The 19,317-nt window shown below is 42.8% G+C and overlaps 1 protein-coding gene across 1 annotated transcript in view; it reads right to left on the bottom strand.

The window, feature by feature from the left end:
* Nucb2 (nucleobindin 2) overlaps positions 1 to 19,317 on the bottom strand; it is a 56,808-nt gene that overhangs the window by 12,944 nt on the left and 24,547 nt on the right. Inside the window, exons 5-10 of the mRNA XM_008853536.2 lie at positions 16,963 to 17,089; positions 5,131 to 5,234; positions 3,052 to 3,237; positions 2,769 to 2,859; positions 1,973 to 2,031; positions 1,780 to 1,872 (exon numbers count right to left, since the gene is read on the bottom strand). Coding sequence (XP_008851758.1) covers positions 1,780 to 1,872; positions 1,973 to 2,031; positions 2,769 to 2,859; positions 3,052 to 3,237; positions 5,131 to 5,234; positions 16,963 to 17,089 — 660 coding nt within the window. The remainder of the gene's footprint in view (positions 1 to 1,779; positions 1,873 to 1,972; positions 2,032 to 2,768; positions 2,860 to 3,051; positions 3,238 to 5,130; positions 5,235 to 16,962; positions 17,090 to 19,317) is intronic.

Below are 19,317 nucleotides of genomic sequence, written 5' to 3'. Positions count from 1 at the left end.
CCCTTATCAAAAATGTGTGGGACTGGAAGTGGATTTGGGTGTTTGTTAAATTTTGAGATATTTGTACATAATTCTAAACACAAAATTCACTTGTTTCACATAGATGACTTAGACATATAGCCCAAAGGCAAGTTCATACAATTTTATAAATAATTTGGTGCATGGGACAAATTCATAGTATAGAATTTCCTATTGTGACATCTTGTCAGTAACCAAAAAGTAATCAAAAAGATTTTGGATTTTGGCTTTCAGATCAGGGCTGTTCAGACCATAAAAGCTAATGTAGGTTTTCAAAGTGCTAAAGATTAAATTTATTTTCAGCCCGAAAATATTTATCAGCTGAACATGACATCACATGCCTTTAATCCCAGCACTCGGGAGGCAGAGGCAGGCAGATCTCTGTGAGATCAAGGCCTGCCAGATCCACATAGCAAGTTCCAGGCCAGCTGGGGCTACAAGGAGACCCTGTTTCAAAACAAACACGCAAACAGACAACAAGAACAAGAATTACTGCTGAAGTGCAGTGGTATTTCAATCTTTTAAAATGTTTTAAAGTAGTTACAAATTATTTATACTAAAGGAATCTACTATAATGTTCTATTCACAAATATAAAATCTAGTTAAATGCCTACTGTGTATATTAATTCTTCCATCTTATGATTAGATTTACTGGATAAAGAACTTGGACAAAGAACAGAAATAATGTGGCTATAGAGATGGCTTAGCCATTAAGGGCACTGGCTGCTCTTGCAGAGGACACGGGTTCAATTCCCAACACCTACATAGCAGCTAACAACCATCTGTAACTCCAGTTCCAGGGGAATCCAACACCCTTTTCTGACCTCCATGGTCATCACACAACATGAGTGTACTTACATGCATGCAGGCAATGCACTCATACACATAAAATAAAAATAACAGATTAAAAAAAGAACAAAAATAACATATACTCTTAACCTTACAGCACACCTCATCCATGACATGCTCCCTCATCCTACAGCACACCTCATCTACAATGGTCTCCCTCTTCTTAGAGCATACCTCATCCATGACGTGGTATTTCAATCTTTTAAAATGTTTTAAAGTAGTTACAAATTATTTATACTAAAGGAATCTACTATAATGTTCTATTCACAAATATAAAATCTAGTTAAATGCCTACTGTGTATATTAATTCTTCCATCTTATGATTAGATTTACTGGATAAAGAACTTGGACAAAGAACAGAAATAATGTGGCTATAGAGATGGCTTAGCCATTAAGGGCACTGGCTGCTCTTGCAGAGGACACGGGTTCAATTCCCAACACCTACATAGCAGCTAACAACCATCTGTAACTCCAGTTCCAGGGGAATCCAACACCCTTTTCTGACCTCCATGGTCATCACACAACATGAGTGTACTTACATGCATGCAGGCAATGCACTCATACACATAAAATAAAAATAACAGATTAAAAAAAAAACAAAAATAACATATACTCTTAACCTTACAGCACACCTCATCCATGACATGCTCCCTCATCCTACAGCACACCTCATCTACGATGGTCTCCCTCTTCTTAGAGCATACCTCATCCATGACGTGCTCCCTCATCCTACAGCACACCTCATCTATGATGGTCTCCCTCATCTCACAGCACACCTCATCCATGACGTGCTCCCTCATCTCACAGCTTCATACCTCATACACACCTCATCCATGACGTGCTCCCTCATCTCACAGCACACCTCATCCATGACGTGCTCCCTCATCTCACAGCCTCATACCTCATACACACCTCATTCATGACGTGCTCCCTCATCCGGAGCCTTTCCTCCTCCATTTCCATCATGTCATCCTCTGCATTTCTGGGGTCATATACTTTCTCCAACTAAAAAGAAAACATAAAAACCAGCATGAAAGAAGAGGAGGGAACAGAGCGGGGAAAGGAGGCAGAACAGGAGAGCTGAGCACTTCATAAACGTGCGTACCTCTTTCGTGAACAGGGCTTCTAATTCTTGTTCATCCAGGAATCCATCACTATTGACATCTATAGTTTAACAGTTACAAATGCAAAAACAAGATTTGAATCCCTTAGGAGATAAATAATTAAATATAATTATTACAATGGTTTGTAAAAAGTCCTGACATAAAGCGACAATCCACTGCAGGGTGGGTTTTACATTTTTCATGAAGCTTCAGATTAGCCCAAGGGACAACAAGTCTATATTTATAATTCATAATCATTTTTAAGAAAATCATGTCATCTATTTCTTTGCAGAAAGACAAAGCAATGTCTACAAGAGTAGTAGTAATTAAAAACATTTTTTGAGGCATCTTGCTGTATAGCCCTGGCTGGCCTAGCACTCACTCTGTAGACCAGGCTAGTCTGAAACTTGCAGCAATCCTCCTGCCTCTGCTTCCCAAATTCTGTAATTACGGGTGTGCACCACCATATCCAGCTTAGTAAATTTTAATTCCGTTGTATAAAGCTTGCAAGATACATAGCCTAACCAGCCACAGAATTAACCTTCAGTCTACAGAGAAGCCTGGAGTAAGTCACAGGATGATTCAATAGCCAAAGTACACAGGAAGACACAGCTACTGATCTATAATATCTGATACTGAGATCAGCTGTAAAGACTACCGCAATATGCCCCTAGAAGGAAACTCCAGGCACTGCTACTGGTAGAACTCAACAGCAACCCGTCACAGCAATCAATTAAAGCATATACGACTTTTTCAAACAGCAGATATAAACATCAATATTTGTATCAAATCTGTTACCATGTAATTTGAAAAATGTCTTGGGGTCAAAGTCATTAGGATCCAATCCATCAGTCTCTTCCCATACCTCTTTTAGTTGATCTTTGCTTCCCTGTGAACCAATTTTAAGAAATTGCTCAAAACAAAATATAATCGATGTAGATAGACTCAAAAAATATGCTCGAGGAACTTTTCAGAATTAAGACTCAAGATTTAACTACTAAAAACTTAGAATAAAATTCTGCCCTCTGGTACAGAGAGCGCTCTTCATCTGAACACGGCTTTCCCAGACCGCAGTCCTTACGGGATGGTTGACTTTGGGGTGGTCTTCGTGCTTCTTCTTCATTTCTGCAAACTTGGCCTCTTCTTCCTTTCTCTTTTCCTCGTTCAGTGTTTTCAGATATTCCCTCCTCTCGTGCTCCTTCATCATCTCGTATTTTTTAAACTCTTCATGCCGGGTCTTGTCGTAGTGTTCCAGATCAGTTGTGGCCTAGAGTGTAGCAATGCATTCAAATTAGTGTGTCTGAAAGGGATAAATAAAGCCACTCTTTTCTTTCTTTATCTCACATGTATACATTCTCACATGTGTGAGCACATGTGTGTGCAGATGTGTTGATGCCGGGAGTCTCCTCGCTCACTCTCCACCTTATTCATTCAGGCAGGATCTCTTAACTGAACCCAGAGCTCACTGCTACGGCTCCTCTGGATAGGCAGCCTGCTCAGGTGTTCCGTCTCCACCTTCTAAGCCCTAGGCTCACTGGCGTGTCACCACACATGGTGGGCATACTTGGGTTCTAGGGATCCTCATGCTTGTATGACAAGCACTTTACACACTAAGCCATCTCCGAAGCCCAATAAAACCACTCTTAAGCGCAGTGCACTCTCTACCAGAAGCAGTATGAGAGTGAAAACAAACACGAAGAAAGCCCTGGGCTTACCACTTTTAATTCTACCTTTTAACTTTTCATATAGTTTATTCATTGTTTTTATTTTATGTGTATGCGTGTATTGCCTGAATGTAGGTAAGTGCACCCGTGTCGTGAAACACCTGTGGAGGACAGAAGAGGCTGTTGGATCCCCTGGAACTGGAGTTACGGACAGTTGTTAGCTGCCATGTGGGTGCTGGTTTCAAATCCAGGTCTTCTGCAAGAACAACCAGTGTTCTTAACCACTGAGCCATCTCTCCAGCCCCTCTATCTTTTAATTTTAGTCGTTCATTACCAGGGAAGTAAGTATTCAAAGAAAACAGAATGTAAATATGCAAAGGAAGCAGCGTTCATAGATTCGAAGCTGGCTTCAATGTTAGAACATTTCCACAAGCAAGTAAAGTATGAATTGATTTCAAAAAGAAGAGACTGAGTCAACTCCGGACTCTGTACAAAATAAGGCTGGCTGACAACCACTGCACTAAATCTCATAACCGCCAGGCTAAACATCTTGTTTGGTAATTCCTCCCATACCTAATATACAAACTCTCATCTAAAATCCCTGTGGCCAGCCTAGTGTGGTGGGTCCTGCCTGTAATGCCAGCATTTGAAGAGACTGAAGTGGGTAGATTGTTAAGAGTTTGAGGCCAGCCTGGCCTACAGAGACAATAAATAAATAAATAAATAAATAAATAAATAAATAAATAAATAAATAAATAAAATGAATATCAATCAATCAATCAATCTACAAGTCCAAATATGTTTCAAAATTTTCCAGATTTTAGGGCTGGAAGAATAGCTTTGTGGTAGAACACTTACCTAACATGTCTGAAATTCTGGGTTTGATCCCCAGCATCACACATTAAAGTTTAATAGTAATACATTCTAAAAAGGAATTGTCCAGGGGCTGAAGAGCTGGCTCAGGGGCTAAGAGCTCTTGCCACCCTTGCAGACAGCCTGGGTTCAGTTCCCAGCACCCACATAAAGGCTCACAACCATCCTTAAATCCAGTACCAGGGGATCCAATGCCCTCTTCAGGCCTCTGCAAGCCCTTAAAAAGGAATTTTTCAAATTTTCAGGCACAGAGACTCACGGGGGATTAGGATTCTGTCCAAGTCCTGCATCCCCACAGCTCAGAATACCAGGAACCACAACAAGCTGACGGAGGAAATGATTCTCCCTCAGAACTTTCATAGGGAGCACTTCTTCACAGAGTCTCTAAATACATCAAGCTGGGTAAAGAAAGCTGTAAGCAGCATCACTGTGATTGGCCAGTCCAGGTCAGCTTTCAGGTTTTACAGCTTTGGGGACTTTGGAACGGATTTATGGTCAAATTACTATTGTCCTCCCTCAGAAGACACAGAAGCTCCATCCCCACCTCACTGAGCTTATCAAATTACAAAATCTCAAAAAAAAAAAAAAATCCAGAAAGATAATACTCCCGGGATTGTTCTCACCGCTTTGATTAGCATATCTAAATCTGTGGATTCAAATGTGTCAGGATTCTGGTGGTTCAGGTGATCAAATTGTTTCAGAAGCGCTTGGTGGTTCAGGCCCACATCTGAAACGGAACCAGAAAACTGTAAGTGACCAGTTATCAGAAGCTCGAAGCATCACTATGTAAATGCCATATTGGAAAAAACAATCATGTTTATTCCTACAGCATTGTGTAAGAAAATTGCGAGTTTTAGAATAAAGGCTTGTCAAAGCATTGCTACATAAATGTTATACAGGGGGAAAAAATCACATTTATTCCTACAGCATTTTGTAGGAAAATTGCAAGTTTTAGAATAAAGGTTCATATTTCCTTTTAGAATATTACATGTATTGTTTCTCTAGGCAGAGGTAATATCCTTTACTCCAGAATAGAATATGTGTGTGTGCATGTGCTTATGTGTATGAGTGCACAGGTGTGCATGTATGTGAAGGCCACAGATGAATCTGGGTTGTCGTTCCTCAGGACCTGTCCACCTTGTTTTTTGAGACAAGGTCTCCTACTGGGACCTGGGGTTCTCTAATTAGGCTGGGCTGACTGGCCAACAAATCCCAGGGATCCACTTGTCTCTGCCTCCCCAGTGCTGGGATTAACAAATGCATGCCACCATGCCAGGCTTCTTACATGGGTGCTGGAGACCAAACTGAGTTCCTCATCCTAACACAGCAAACACTTTGCCAACTGAGCTATCTCCCCAAATCTTATACGCATATTTTAATGTTTACCTAGAAATACCAGTTAATTATCAGCATAAGTAAGCACAAACTCCTTTCTAATTATTGTGACGCTATAAAATATTCTTTGGCAGGGATGGAGTGGGGTTTGGGGGGGCTGAGATAGGTTCTCATATAGCCCAGGCTGGCCTTAAATTCACTATGTAACTGAGGAGGCCCCCAAATTCCTGATCCTCCTGCTCCCATTTCCCAAATGCCAAGACTGCAAGTAGGTCACAGGTGTGCACCAGCACGTCCAACCAGATACTCTACTAATAATTATTAAATTCTAATATAGAGCCCTCATCAAAGTATAGGTAGAATTCCTTTATTAAAAAAATATTTTGGGGTGATTGGAAAGATGGTTTGACAGTTAAGAGCACTGGCTGCTTTGCAGAGGACCCAGGTTTGGTTCCCAGCACCCATATGGCAGTTAACAACATCTGTAACTCCAATTCCAGGGGATCTGACCTCTGAGGGTATTGAAAAACATGGATGTATTTGCATACATGCAGGTAATACACTCATACACATGAGATAAAAATAATAAAATATTTTTAAAATATTTGGGAGGAAGAAGAGATGGTTTAGCAATTAAGAGCACTGGCTGCTCTTGTAGAGGACCCTAGCACCCACATGGTGGTTAATAATCTCCTAAAACACCAGTTCCAGAGAATTTAACATCTTCCTCTGGCCTCTGCAGGTACCACATGACACAAGTGCACTTACAGACATTCAGGTGAAACACTCATACACATAAAATAAAAATAAATAATTTAACCAGGCATGGCGGCACGTGCCTTTAATTCCAGCACTCAGGAGGCAGAGGCAGGCAGATCTCTGTGAGACGGAAGCCAGCCTGATTTATATAACAAGTTCTAGGCCACCTGGGGATACAGGGACATGTGACTTCAACAAACCAAAAAAAGTTTACTTATTATTTTCTTAAAATTTTTATGTGTATCATGTATAACTGTATTAATTCAACACTGTGAACCTAAAAATTTATAGCCAATTTTGAAAGAGATGCATCTTTGCTTTGGAAACTTATTGACTATGTCAATGCTGTTGTAATGAAAATGCTTCCACTAATTATGTGGTTATTAAATAAATTTTTAAAAAATTTATGTGTATCAGTCTTTTGCCTGAATGTAAATATACACGTGCATGTAATGCCCATGGAAGCCAGAAGATAGCATCAGAACCCATGGAACTGGAGGTACAGACATGTGTTAGTTGCCATGTGGATGCTGGTAACCAAACCTGGGTCCTCTGCAAGAGCAGCCAGTGCTCTTAACCACTGAGCCATCTCTCCAGCCCCTCATATCTTCTTTTTGTTATTTTTAATAACTCAGTCCAATTAGTGCTGCCTGCACATGCATAGGTGTAGGGCCATCACCAGAGCATGGGCGGCCTACCAGCAGCCACTGCCCTGAAGAAAACTGACTTCCCAGCAGCCATCGACTGCGAACAGCTCCTCTGATGGGGCGAGGGCGGTGAGGCCCTCTCCTTTCCATGCTAGAATGTCAAGAGCTTTGATCTGGTGCAGGTAATGTCAGTTGCTGTGGGTTCATGACTGCAACAGAAGACAGCATTTCACACACAGCCCCTGCCCTCTACTCTTAAATTCTTCTTGCTCTCTCCTCCCTGCTCCTCCCTGAGTCTTAGTAGAGGTGTTAGAGTGGTCCAATTGGAGCCGAGCACTCAAAAGGACTTGCTCTCAGCCCTGACCAGCGACATGCCTCTGCACTGACAACTGCCCACTGCAGAAAGGCACTTCTCTCACCAAGACTGACAGCGTCACCAAACTGTGGGCGTAATAGTCCAATAACTCATGCTTGTAATTCCTCATATGTGCAACTCCAATGACTCCTTTGTAAAACAATAAAAATCCCATTTCAATAAATTCATTTCAATCAGGATTAAATGTTAAAGAAACACCATTATTTGAATTCAAAGCAAACTAGAAAATTCATCAGTGAAATTATTCTGGCTCACTTCAAGTGCACTACAGAGCTGTGTAAAACAGGCACATGGTGAAACTGGATCGGGGTTCTCACTTAGACAGACGAGTACACAAATATGGAATGATGGAAGACAGGGAAGAATTCTAGGGGGCATGGATGGGAATTCGCACTCTATGTGAACCCTGGGTTTCTAAAGTATGTACAGGAAACATGTATGGGTATGTGTGTTTCACATGTATATGCCTATGTATACATGTACACATGTGTATATATTTCCTATCTCTGTATGTGTGTGTTTCACATGGATATGCATGCATACATATGTGTACATGTATATGTATTTCTTACCTCTGTATGTGTATGTGTGTTTCACATGGATATTGTCCTGGTTTGTCTCTCCATTGTTATGACAAAACACTCTGACCAATACCAACTTGGGGAGGAAAGGGTTTATTTATCTTACATCTCCCGGGTCACAGTTCATCAGGGAGCCCAAGGTAGGAACTCAGGGCAGGAGCCTGGAGGCAGGAGCTAGAGCACAGGCAATGGAGGATCACTGCTTACTGGTTTGCTCCCCTGACCCCTGCTCAGCCTGCTTTCTTATGCAACACAGGCCCACCTGCCCAGGGGTGGCACCACCCACAGTGGGCTGGGCCCTCCTACATCACTCATCAAGCAGGTGCCCTAGGGACATGGCTACAGGCCAGTCCAATGAAGGCAATTCCCCAACTGAGGCTCCCTCAACCCAGGTGTGTCAAATTGACACTAAAGCTATCCAGCACAGATATGCATGCATACATATATGTACATGTGTGTTTTCTACCTCTGTATGTGTACGTTTCACATGTATGTTTATGTGCATGTGTGTATATAGTTCCTATCTCCATCTGATGACAGGGTCAAGATGAAAATACAGTCCAGTATCAAGGAGAACACCACTGCTGGTCCCCATCTATAGTATCATTCCCCACTGAGGAGAATGAGGCCGATTCCAGAGCTGCGAACAGACTCAGTGCAAGGTAAGCCTGAAGCACACTGTGACCAGGAAGCAGCGGACTGCCGAGTTTCTGAGCCAGGCCTTAACCGCATCCTCGGCACTGCCTAGAGTTACACTTGTGAAGAAGGGGTCTGTAGCTGGGTGTGCTGCACACTTGGGAGGGTGCCCAAGAACATATTTTAATATTTATTACTAAAGATTTAATATCTAATCCCAGCCAGATGTGGTGGTGCATGCCTTTAATCCCAGCACTCGGCAGGCAGAGGCAGGCAGGCAGGCCACTGTGAAATGGAGGCTGCCTTGGTCTACAATAGTGAGTTCCAGACCAGCTGGGGCTAGAGAGATCCTGTCTCAAAAACAGAACACAAACAAACCAACACACTAATCCTTCTTTGTGTTCTTTTCCAGGAATATCCATCTTTTCTTACTTGTTCTTTTTTTCATATTAACTTTAAGGGGCTGGGGAAATGGCTCAGTGGTTAAGAGCACTGGCTGCTCTTGCAGAGGACCCAGGTTCGATTCCCAGCACCCACATGGCGGCTAACAACTGTTCATAACTCCAGTTCCAGGGGCTCTGATACCCTCTTCTGACCTCCACAGACACTGCATGACATGAGTGCACTTACATACATGCAGGTAATACACTCATACACATAAAATAAAAATAATTTTTAAAAACTTTAAAATTGTCGGGTGTGGTGGCGCACGCCTTTAATCCCAGCACTTGGGAAGCAGAGGCAGGTGGATCTTTGTGAGTTCAAGGCCTGCCTGGTCTACATAGTGAGTTCCAGGACAGCTGGGGCTACAAGGAGACCCTGTCTCAAAAAGACCAAAAATTAAAAAAAAAAAACTTTAAAATTAATGTAGCTATTACCAAAAAAGTATGCATTTTATTTGGGTCATGTTTAATTTATAATTAACTAGGGAGAATTAATATGTTTATAGCACTGAATTTTTTAATTTAAAAAAATTTTATTTTACATGTATGAGTATTTTTGCATGCACGTAAATGCACCTGTGTCATGCAATGCTCACTGAGGCCAGAAGAGGGCATCAGATCCCCTGGAACTGGAGTTAGGGGCAGTAGCTGTGTTAGTGCTGGGAACTGAACCCAGGTCTCTGCAAGAGCAGTCAGTGTTCTTAACCACTGAGCCGTCTCTCTAGTCCCATTGAAATGCTTTTGATACAGGGTCTCATTATACAGTCCAGGCTGTCCTAGAACTTGTTGTCCTCCTGCCTCCACCTCCTAAGTGATGGGATGACAGGCATGTGTTATTGCACCTAGCTGGTCAAGTCTACTCTTATACTCTCCAGCAATATTTTCAAGGTTTTGCAAGTCTGGCACATCATTATTACCATTATCAACATCATCATCACCATCATTACCATCATCACCATCATCACCATCATCACCATCTTCATCATCACCATCACCATCATCATCATCATCATCATCATCATCATTTGAGATACGGTCCTATGCATCCCAAGCTGGCCTGGAACTCAATAGCAGCCAAGGATAAGCTTGGGCCTCTGCTCCTCCTGCCTCCACTTCTCAAGTGTTGGGAGGCATTTGCCACTATGACCAGTTTAATGTGGTGCTGGCCATTGAACCCAGGACTTCATGAATGTTAGGCAAGCACTCTCCCAACTGAGCTACAGCCCAGCCCCCAGTCCTGCACATTTCTAAGCAGGTTCCTCTGAGTATTTTATCTTTGCTCCTGTTGTGAATGGAGTATTTTCTTCCAGAGTATCTCCCAGTTAGCTGTTGCTTACACATAAGAAAAATACCAATTTCTTCAGATTATGTTTACCTCAGTAAACTGTTCTATTGTTCGTAATAAAGTCTGTTTAGTTATTTTGGAAGTTTCAAGTATACAATTGTATCACCTACAAATACAGATGGTTTTATCGCCTCTTTTCCAGTAACTGTATTTCTGACTTGATTTTCCCTTTGTACAGCTATTTTGGATGGACCCCAAACAATGCTGACTAGTGATGGTTACAGTGCGCATCACTGTCTTCTTTCTCGGTTTTAGTGAGAATACATATTTGTGTTTCCCCACGAAGTTTCATGCAGCTGAGTTGAATAGAGCTGGACATGTTGCAGAAATATCTGTTGATTACTATGTTATTTCTTTTTTTTTCCCCTGGGACCAGGGATTGAACCTACCATGTTGGGCAAATGCTCTACCACTGAACTACATACCTACCTCAGCTTTTATTATTATTATTATTATTATTATTATTATTATTATTAAAGATTTTATTTATTATTTTATGTGTATGAGTTTTCTACCTGTATGTATATAAGTGCACCATTTGCATGCCTGGTGCCCACAGAGAGCCGAAGAGGCATCAGATGCCCTGGAACTAGAGTTAAAGATGTTAGCCACCATGTGAGTGTTGGGAACCAAACCTGGATCCTCTGGAAAAGCAGTAAGTGTTCTGAACCACTGGGCAATCTCTCCAGCTGCAGTTTTATTTATTTATTTATTTATTTAATACAGGATCTCCCTGGAACTCATTATGTAGACCAGGCTGTCCTTGAATGCACTGAAATCCATCTGCCTCTCTCTGCCTCCCAAGTGCTGGGATTAAAGGCATGCACAACCAATTCTGGCCCAGTTTGATTACTTTTGAATAGTTAAGAATGGGTGTTGAGGGCTGAAGAGATGGCTTAGTGGTTAAGAACACTGACTGCTCTTGCAGAACTAGGTTCAAATCCCAGCACCCACATGGCAGATAACAACCATTTGTAACTAGTTCCTGGGGATCCGATGGCCTTTTCTGTCCTCCACGGGCATTACAAGACATGGGTGCACTTACCCACATGCAGGCCATACACGCATACACATATTTTTTAAAAATATTTTATTTCTTATTATTTTATGTGTATATGCATTTTATTTTATGTGTATGAGTATGAGAAGTTACGGACAGTTGTTAGCTGCCATGTAGGTGCTGGGATTCGAACCCAGGTCTTCTGCAAGAACAACCAGTGTTCTTAACCACTGAGCCACCTCTCCAGCCCAAATAAAATATTTTTTTAATATTTTTTAATGTGTATACGTGCATTGCCTGCACGTAGGTAAGTGCACCCGTGTCATGCAATGTCCGTGGAGGACAGAAGAGGCTGTCAGATGCCCTGGAACTGGAGTTATAGACGGTTGTTAGCTGCCATGTAGGTGCTGGGATTTGAACCCGGGTCTTCTGTAAGAACAGCCAGTGCTCTTAACCCCTGAGCCATCTCTCCAGCCCCAATAAAATATTTTAAAAAATAAAAAAGAATGAGTGTTGAATTTTGTCAAGTGTATTTTCTGTATATATAGGGAGGATCATGTGAGTTATTTGAGATATCCTTCAATTCCAAAAATTTCACATCATAGCTGTTTAATATTTCGTAGTCTGAACTGAAAATGATATAGCATCTAAGTATTTATTTCAACTTCATCACTAATCCTTTAACTTTGGTTATACTTGCTGCATCAAGTGATGCATATCCATTCAAATGACAATTTGCAGAATTCAATTTCTCAACATTAAGCCAAATTTACATTCCTGAAATAAATCCACTTGCTATAAGACTGTATTCTTTTGAGAGGTCTGGGGAGACAGCTCAGTAGGTAAAATCCCCAAGTCCACATAAAAATACTGGTGTGGTGGTGCTTGCTTATAATCCCAGCACTGGAAAGGCAGAGACAGGAGGCCCCCTGGGGCTCACTGGCCACCTTGCCTAGCCAAATCAGCAATTTCAGGACAATGAGAGGCCCTGTCTCAAAGCAGGTGGGCACTGCTCATGGGCACTGTTTCTAAGCAGGACACCGGAGATTACCCTCTGGCTTCAACACACACAGGCACACACATACAAGTGCAACACACACACACACACACACACACACACACACACACAAACACACACAAACACATGATTTTTCAGAAGATTAGATTATTTTGAGATATGACAGTTTGGGGTTTGTCATCAATATAAAACAGAAACATGGAAACTTTTATTTTTTCTGTGCTCTGGAAAAGTTGAAAAAGCACTAACAGTCTGTTCTTTTTTTCTTTCTTTTTATTAATTTTTCCTTTACAGGGAGTGGTTCTTTTTTTTTTAAATGTATGAGTGTATTGCCTGCGTGTGTGTAAATGCACCCCTGTCATGCAGTGCCCTCAGAGATCAGGAGAAGGCATCAAATTCCCTGGAACTGGGGTTAAGGATGGTTGATAGCCACCATGTGTGTGCTGGGGATCAAACCCTGGTTCTCTGTAAGAGCAGTCAGTGTTCTTAACCACTGAACCATCTCTCCAGCCCCATGGTTCTTTACTTCTAAGGAGACTTGCTAACAGTCAGTTGCACATACACAGCACTATGGGTTCTTTCCCCTAACCAGCCCTCAAGAGAACACAATAAGTCACAGGGGCAGACCTCCCCCCACACCCCAAACATCAATCGGAAGTAGTAACTGGTGGGGAAAGAAGTTTTGAAAGCTCAGCAGGCTGCCAGTGTACAGACTATAAGGGATTCATTGCCAGATGGAGAAACAAGGGAACCCCAAGCCCCAGGAGCAAAGTTTCAAAATAATATAGAATTTGGGGGTCTGGAGAGATGGCTCAGTGGTTAAGAGCACTGGCTGCTCTTGAAGAGGACCCGGGTTCAGTACCCATATGTTGACTAACAACCATCTATAACTCAATTTCCAGGGGATCCAACACCCTCCTGGCCTCTTTGGGCACTGTATGCACAGGTGCACTTACATAAATACAGAAAACACATTAAAAACATAAAATAAAAATAAATCAAAAATACTTTTAATTTAAAGTTTTGCTCATAAGCTGTTTAAGATTTCACCAGGACTGAGCAATGGAAGCACCTGGGAGACAGCACCTGGAGCCTAGACAAGGGCTGTGGGTTTTGTACGCTGGATCAACAGCAAAAACGTCTTTTCTTTGTGTTTTGAGACAGAGCCTCACAGTGTGGCTCAGGCTGGGCTTGCCTGAACTCACTCGTGGGCAAGTTGGTCTCAAACCTGGGATCCTCCTGCCTCAGCCTCTTGACTATCTGGGATTACAGGCCTGTGTCACCAGGCCCAGGCTTGTTTTTCTTTTTTCCTTTTTGTGTGTATATGTATATATGTATGTGTGCATGGTGTACATCACATGTACATATGTGTTTCCTGTATGTGGGTGCATGTATATATGTATGTGTGCATGGTGTACATCATGTGTACATATGTGTTTCCTGTGTGTGGGTACATGTGTATGGAGGTGTGTATTGAGGCCAGAGGCTGACGTTGGGGTCTCCCTCCATCACTCTCCATTTTACTGAGCCAGGATCCCTAGCTGAACCCAGAGCTCACCAATTTGGCTAGCCTAGTTACCAGCTTGCCTCAGTGACCCTGCCCTACTTGTATGTGGTTCTAGGGATCCAAACTCCAGTTCTCACCCTTGCAAGTGCTTTATCCATGCTCCCTACCCCACCACAGCACACACACTTTTTAAAATTATGTGAGTGAATAATTCTTTGTCTGGGTGTGGTGGCACATGCTTTTAATCACGGCACTTGGGAGGCAGAGGCAGGCGGATCTCTGTGAGTTCAAGGCCAGTCTGGTCTACATAATGAGTTCCAGGCCAGCTGGGGCTACAGGGAGACCCTGTCTCAGAAAGACCAAAAAAAAAAAAAAAAAAAGAAAGATTTACTTTCTTTGAATTTTTTTATTGTTACAGTCATTTATTTGTGTTTATGCATGTGTGTATGTGTATGGGCACACATGACATACAGTACATGTGGAGATCAGAGGACAACTTGTGGGAGTCAATTCTCTTCTAACATGTGCGTCCCAGGGATCAAACCCGGTCATCAGGCTTGGGGGTAAGTGAGCTATCTCTCCACCCGCCCCCTTTTCCCTTTTTATAATATAATCTCCTTTCTTTCAAGGAGGCAGGAGGGCACTAAGTGGTCACCTCAACATTAAGGGCCATTTTGTGAGCACTTGGGAAGGGGCAGAGAGGAGAGCTGAGACAGTCTCAGCTCAGGGATGGGGCCTGGAGAGACTTAGGAGGTCTCTCCATCTTAATTTGGTCATTTTCTACGGAAAAAGTAAAAACAGTGCTCAACAACTCTTCAACCATCTGGCCCCAACATTCAAGGAGGTCAGCTCCATCTTGGCCAATTCCAGGGCCTCCTTCCTCCCTTCACCTCCTGCTGGGGGCACACCGCCCTATCCTCCGCCTCACTGGCTTGCAGCTGCAGAATCTGGATCTTGGGCTTCACTGCCTGGATGGCGGTGATCCTGGCCACATAGCCATGGTGGCCAGCAACTGCTTCCCAACCTCCGGCCCTGCCTCCTCCTCTCGGCATAACAGTGGTTCCTCAACAGTCATTCTTTAATGTTTCTGTCTTGGTTTTTGATATAGGGTCTCACTGGGTCTTATATGTCCTAGGCTAGCCTTATATATAACTCCTTGTACAGCTGAGGGTGACCTGGAACTTTCAATCCTGCCTTCACTTCTTGAGTGCTGGAATCACAGGAATGTGCCACCAACCTGATTTAAGTGACGCTATGGACCTACGGGGAGGATTTCCAGCATGCTAGATGAGTGTTCTGCCAGCTGAGCTCCATCCCCAGCCCTTTTCGACAGTCTCACAGCTTTCTCTTAGGAAACCATTTAGGCCAGGTATTTTCTGTGTCGCTAGCTCTCTTGAAGTTTTTCTAACTCGTGGACAGAAATTATTTTAAACAGACTTCCTCTGCTTCCCTTTTAAATAAATGGTTTATGGCTCATGCATGGAATTCGAATTATTTGGGAAGCTGAGGTAGGTGGATTGCTATGAATTTGAGGTCAGCCTAGGCTATATAGCAAGTTCCAGGTCAGCCTGGGCTAAAGAGAGACACTGTCTTAAGAAAACTAGTCAATCAACCAACGAATGACTCAATACATTCCTTTCTATTCTTCTTTTCTGTCAGTATAAGTATGTAAAGCTAATCATTTCTATTTTTGAATCGTATAGACACATTATCTATTCAAAAACTTAAATTACATTTTAAGAATTAAGAGAAGTTGAATTTGATGGAATGTGTGAATTGCAGAAGAGCCACAAGCCTCATTAGGGAAGTCATAAATCCCTTAAAGTGTCTAACTGGCCTAAATTGGCAGCCTGGCCTTGTTCAAGCCTTATCAACTGGTCACTCCCCGGACTGAGAGAACTTTATGAAGCCCAGTTGTCTCCTTCAGTGCTATAGATAACTCACCTGTCTGAAAAAATAATCTTGGGAGAGAGACACTCAAGGACTCCAGACCCTGGCATGGAGTTAACTCTTGCAGTCATATGTAACAGAGTTCTTATATAAGTCCAGACTGCTCCCCCTTTCGATGTAGATACTCATCCCATGTGGAAGAGCTTATCAGCCTTCGCTGTGCTCCTTGAATAGAGGAGCACATTCCTCGTCTGCTGCAGGTCTGGCTCTGACTCTTATTTCTAAACTTTAAACTCCTTCCTTTTTCTCCCTCCTAAATCTAACAGAATTAATAAGCAAAATTTTGACACAAAATTTTTTTGAAGGCCAGCATTTGGCTCAGTGGGTAAAGGTGCTTGCCCCCAAGTCTAATTACCTGAGTTCAATCCCCAGAACCCACAAGGTGAAGACAGCCCAATTCCATCAAATTGTCATCTGACCTCCACACATGCACTGTGGTTAGTGCCTCCCCACAATAAATAAATACTAAAATTTTTTTTTTAATTTTGAATATGACATGCGGGGCTGGAAAGATGGCTCAGTTGGTAAAATGCCTTCCACACAAGCATGAGGACCTGAGTTCAGATCCCCAACACCTACATAAAAGCTGGGCCCAGTTTCACCCATCTGCAACCCCACCACTGGGAGGCCAGGTGGGTCCTAAAGGTCATTGTCCAGACAGCCTAGCCAGTGAGTGAGTCCAAGTGCAAGAAACAAGTGGAGAGCAATGTAAGAAGACCCCTGGCCTCTCATGCACACAGGCATACGTGCACACACATATACATGAACACACACAAAAGAGCATCACATATGCATTCAGTGTAAATTGACCTCAGCCGCCAAGAGCTGCCGACACCCTCCCTCTGGCCCAGCACTCACCCTGAAGGGAATCCAGCTTGGCCTTGATCAGCATCCTCAACCTCCCCACTTCTTGCCTTTTCAGTTCATCGAGCTTCGTCCTCACGTGGTGACTCACTAAATCCAGCTCTTTGCTCAGTCTCCCACTCTGTTAACAAAGTTCATAAGTTAGTTTTATCTATTACATCCCATTTAGACCCAATGTAACAATAAAAATAGCATTATAATAAATCAGTAATAGTTGGGCTAACTTGGATGAATTAAACATTATGAAAAGCATTCCTTTCTGGACTGGAGAAGGTGGTTCAGCAGTTAAGAGCGCATGCTGGCCGGGTGTGGTGTCGCACACCTTTGACCCCAGCACTCAGGAGGCAGAGGCCGGGGGCTCTCTGGGATGGAGACCAGCCTGGTCCAAGCCAGCTGCAGCTACAGGAAGACCCTGTCTCAAACAAAAGCAACAAAAGTACATACTGCTACTGCCAAGGGCTCAAGTTTTGTTCTCAGCACCCACATGGGGTAGCTCACAGTCACCTGTAACTCCAGCTCCCAAGAACCTGATGCCTCTGGCTTCCTGCTCTCATGTGCACATACTCATACACATGCACATGATTTTAAAAATGTTTTTAAATTTTTTAAGTATTCCTTTGAAAAAGAATCATTTTATCTGGGTGTGGTGACTCATTCCTATAATCCTAGTACTTTGGAGGTAAGAGGCAGGAAGATCAGAAATTCACATCACATTCAGTTTCATAAGGAGTTCAAGGTCAGCCTTGGTTACATGAGACCTTGTTTAAAAAAAGAAAAGTGAGGGAATAGAGTGCCTGTGCTTGCCTGGCATGAAAGAAGCCCTAAGTTCAGTGGCCAGCACTGCCTAAAAAACCCATGCCTGTAATCTCAGCACTCAGAGTTCGGCAGGAGAATCAGAATTCAAGGTCCTACTTAGCCACATAATAGCTCAGGAAAGCCTGTAATACCTGACACCCTGTTTACAGAAAGAGAGCCAGGTGTGGTGGTCTCAAGAGACAGAGTCAGGCAGCCTGGTCTACCACACTGTGTTCCAGGCCAACCAGGGCTGCATAGTGAGACCATACACATAAAATAAAAATAATGAATAAAAAAAATTTTTAAAGAAAGAAAAAAAGTTAAAATAGAGTGAGGGTACAACCCAGAACTGGTATCTATATCAAAACCCAGTTGATATCTGTATATCTGTATATCACCTAATGAATAAATAAAATTTAGGACAGTCCTCCCTCAGTTCAGTTCCTAGAAAAGGGGACTGGTTCCAGGACCTGTACAGACATCAAAATCCACAGATACCCAAGTCCCTGACACAAAATGGCAGAGACTGCGTGTAACCTGTGCAATACCCTGTATCATACTTTTTTTTTAAATTTTTGAGACGGAATCTCACTATGTAGCCCAGAGTAGCCCAGAACTTGTTATATAAATCAGGCTAACTTGCATGATGGTGATCTTCCTGCTTCTGCCGCCCAAGGGCTAAAGTTACAGACGTGTGCCACCATACCCAGCTTCTCTTTTTGTTTTTATTGGTATATAATACTGTTTTTTAAACAATTTTGTCAATGGAATCGAAAATGGAAGAACACTGCCCGGGGTGGAAGGAGAAGAGGCAGCTGGGAGAGGTTTTGCCAACAGACTTCCACACCTACACTTAGCTAACTGAGCTGTACAAAATGTTCAGTTCATTACACATTTTATACCTTAATAATGCAAATTTTGAAATGTTGAGATTTAACATTTAATCTGGACCTGGAGTTTATGATCACTTTATTAGTAATTCAATTTTAATACAGAAATGCACAAACAGCCAACTTCTGAGATGCTATTAACTATGTACTGAACAGCTTTAGTGTCAACTTGACACACTTGGGTTGAGGGACCCTCAGGTGGGGAATTGCCTCCACAGGACTGGCCTATGGTCATGGTCTGTAGGGCATCTTCTTGATTACTGAGTGATGTGGAAGGGTCCAGCCCACTGTGGGTGGTGCCACCCCTGGGCAGGTGGGCCTGTGTTGCATAAGAAAGCAGGCTGAGTGGGGGCCAGGGGAGCAAGCCAGTAGCAGCATTCCTCCATGGCCTGTGGTCCAGCTCCTGCCTCCTGGTTCCTGCCCTGAGTTCCTACCTTGGGCTCCCTGATTAACTGTGACCTGGGAGATGTAAGCTGAATAAACCCTTTCCTCCCCAAGTTGGTATTGGTCACAGTGTTTTGTCACAGCAATCAAAGGCAGAGTAGAACAGGAGATTTCCCAAAGCTGTCAAATAACCCAGCAAACTTGGTAAAGCATAGATTTGCTGGGCCTAGAGTTCTAGTTAGATCTGTGATTTGGGGACTGGGAAGTTATGATAGGTTCC

Source organism: Nannospalax galili, unplaced genomic scaffold (genome assembly GCF_000622305.1).
Source record: "Nannospalax galili isolate Female #2095 unplaced genomic scaffold, S.galili_v1.0 scaffold44, whole genome shotgun sequence".
Classification (NCBI taxonomy): Eukaryota; Metazoa; Chordata; class Mammalia; order Rodentia; family Spalacidae; genus Nannospalax; species Nannospalax galili.
Note: the sequence above shows the minus strand (reverse complement) of the source record. Positions and strands in the feature narration are given on the sequence as shown.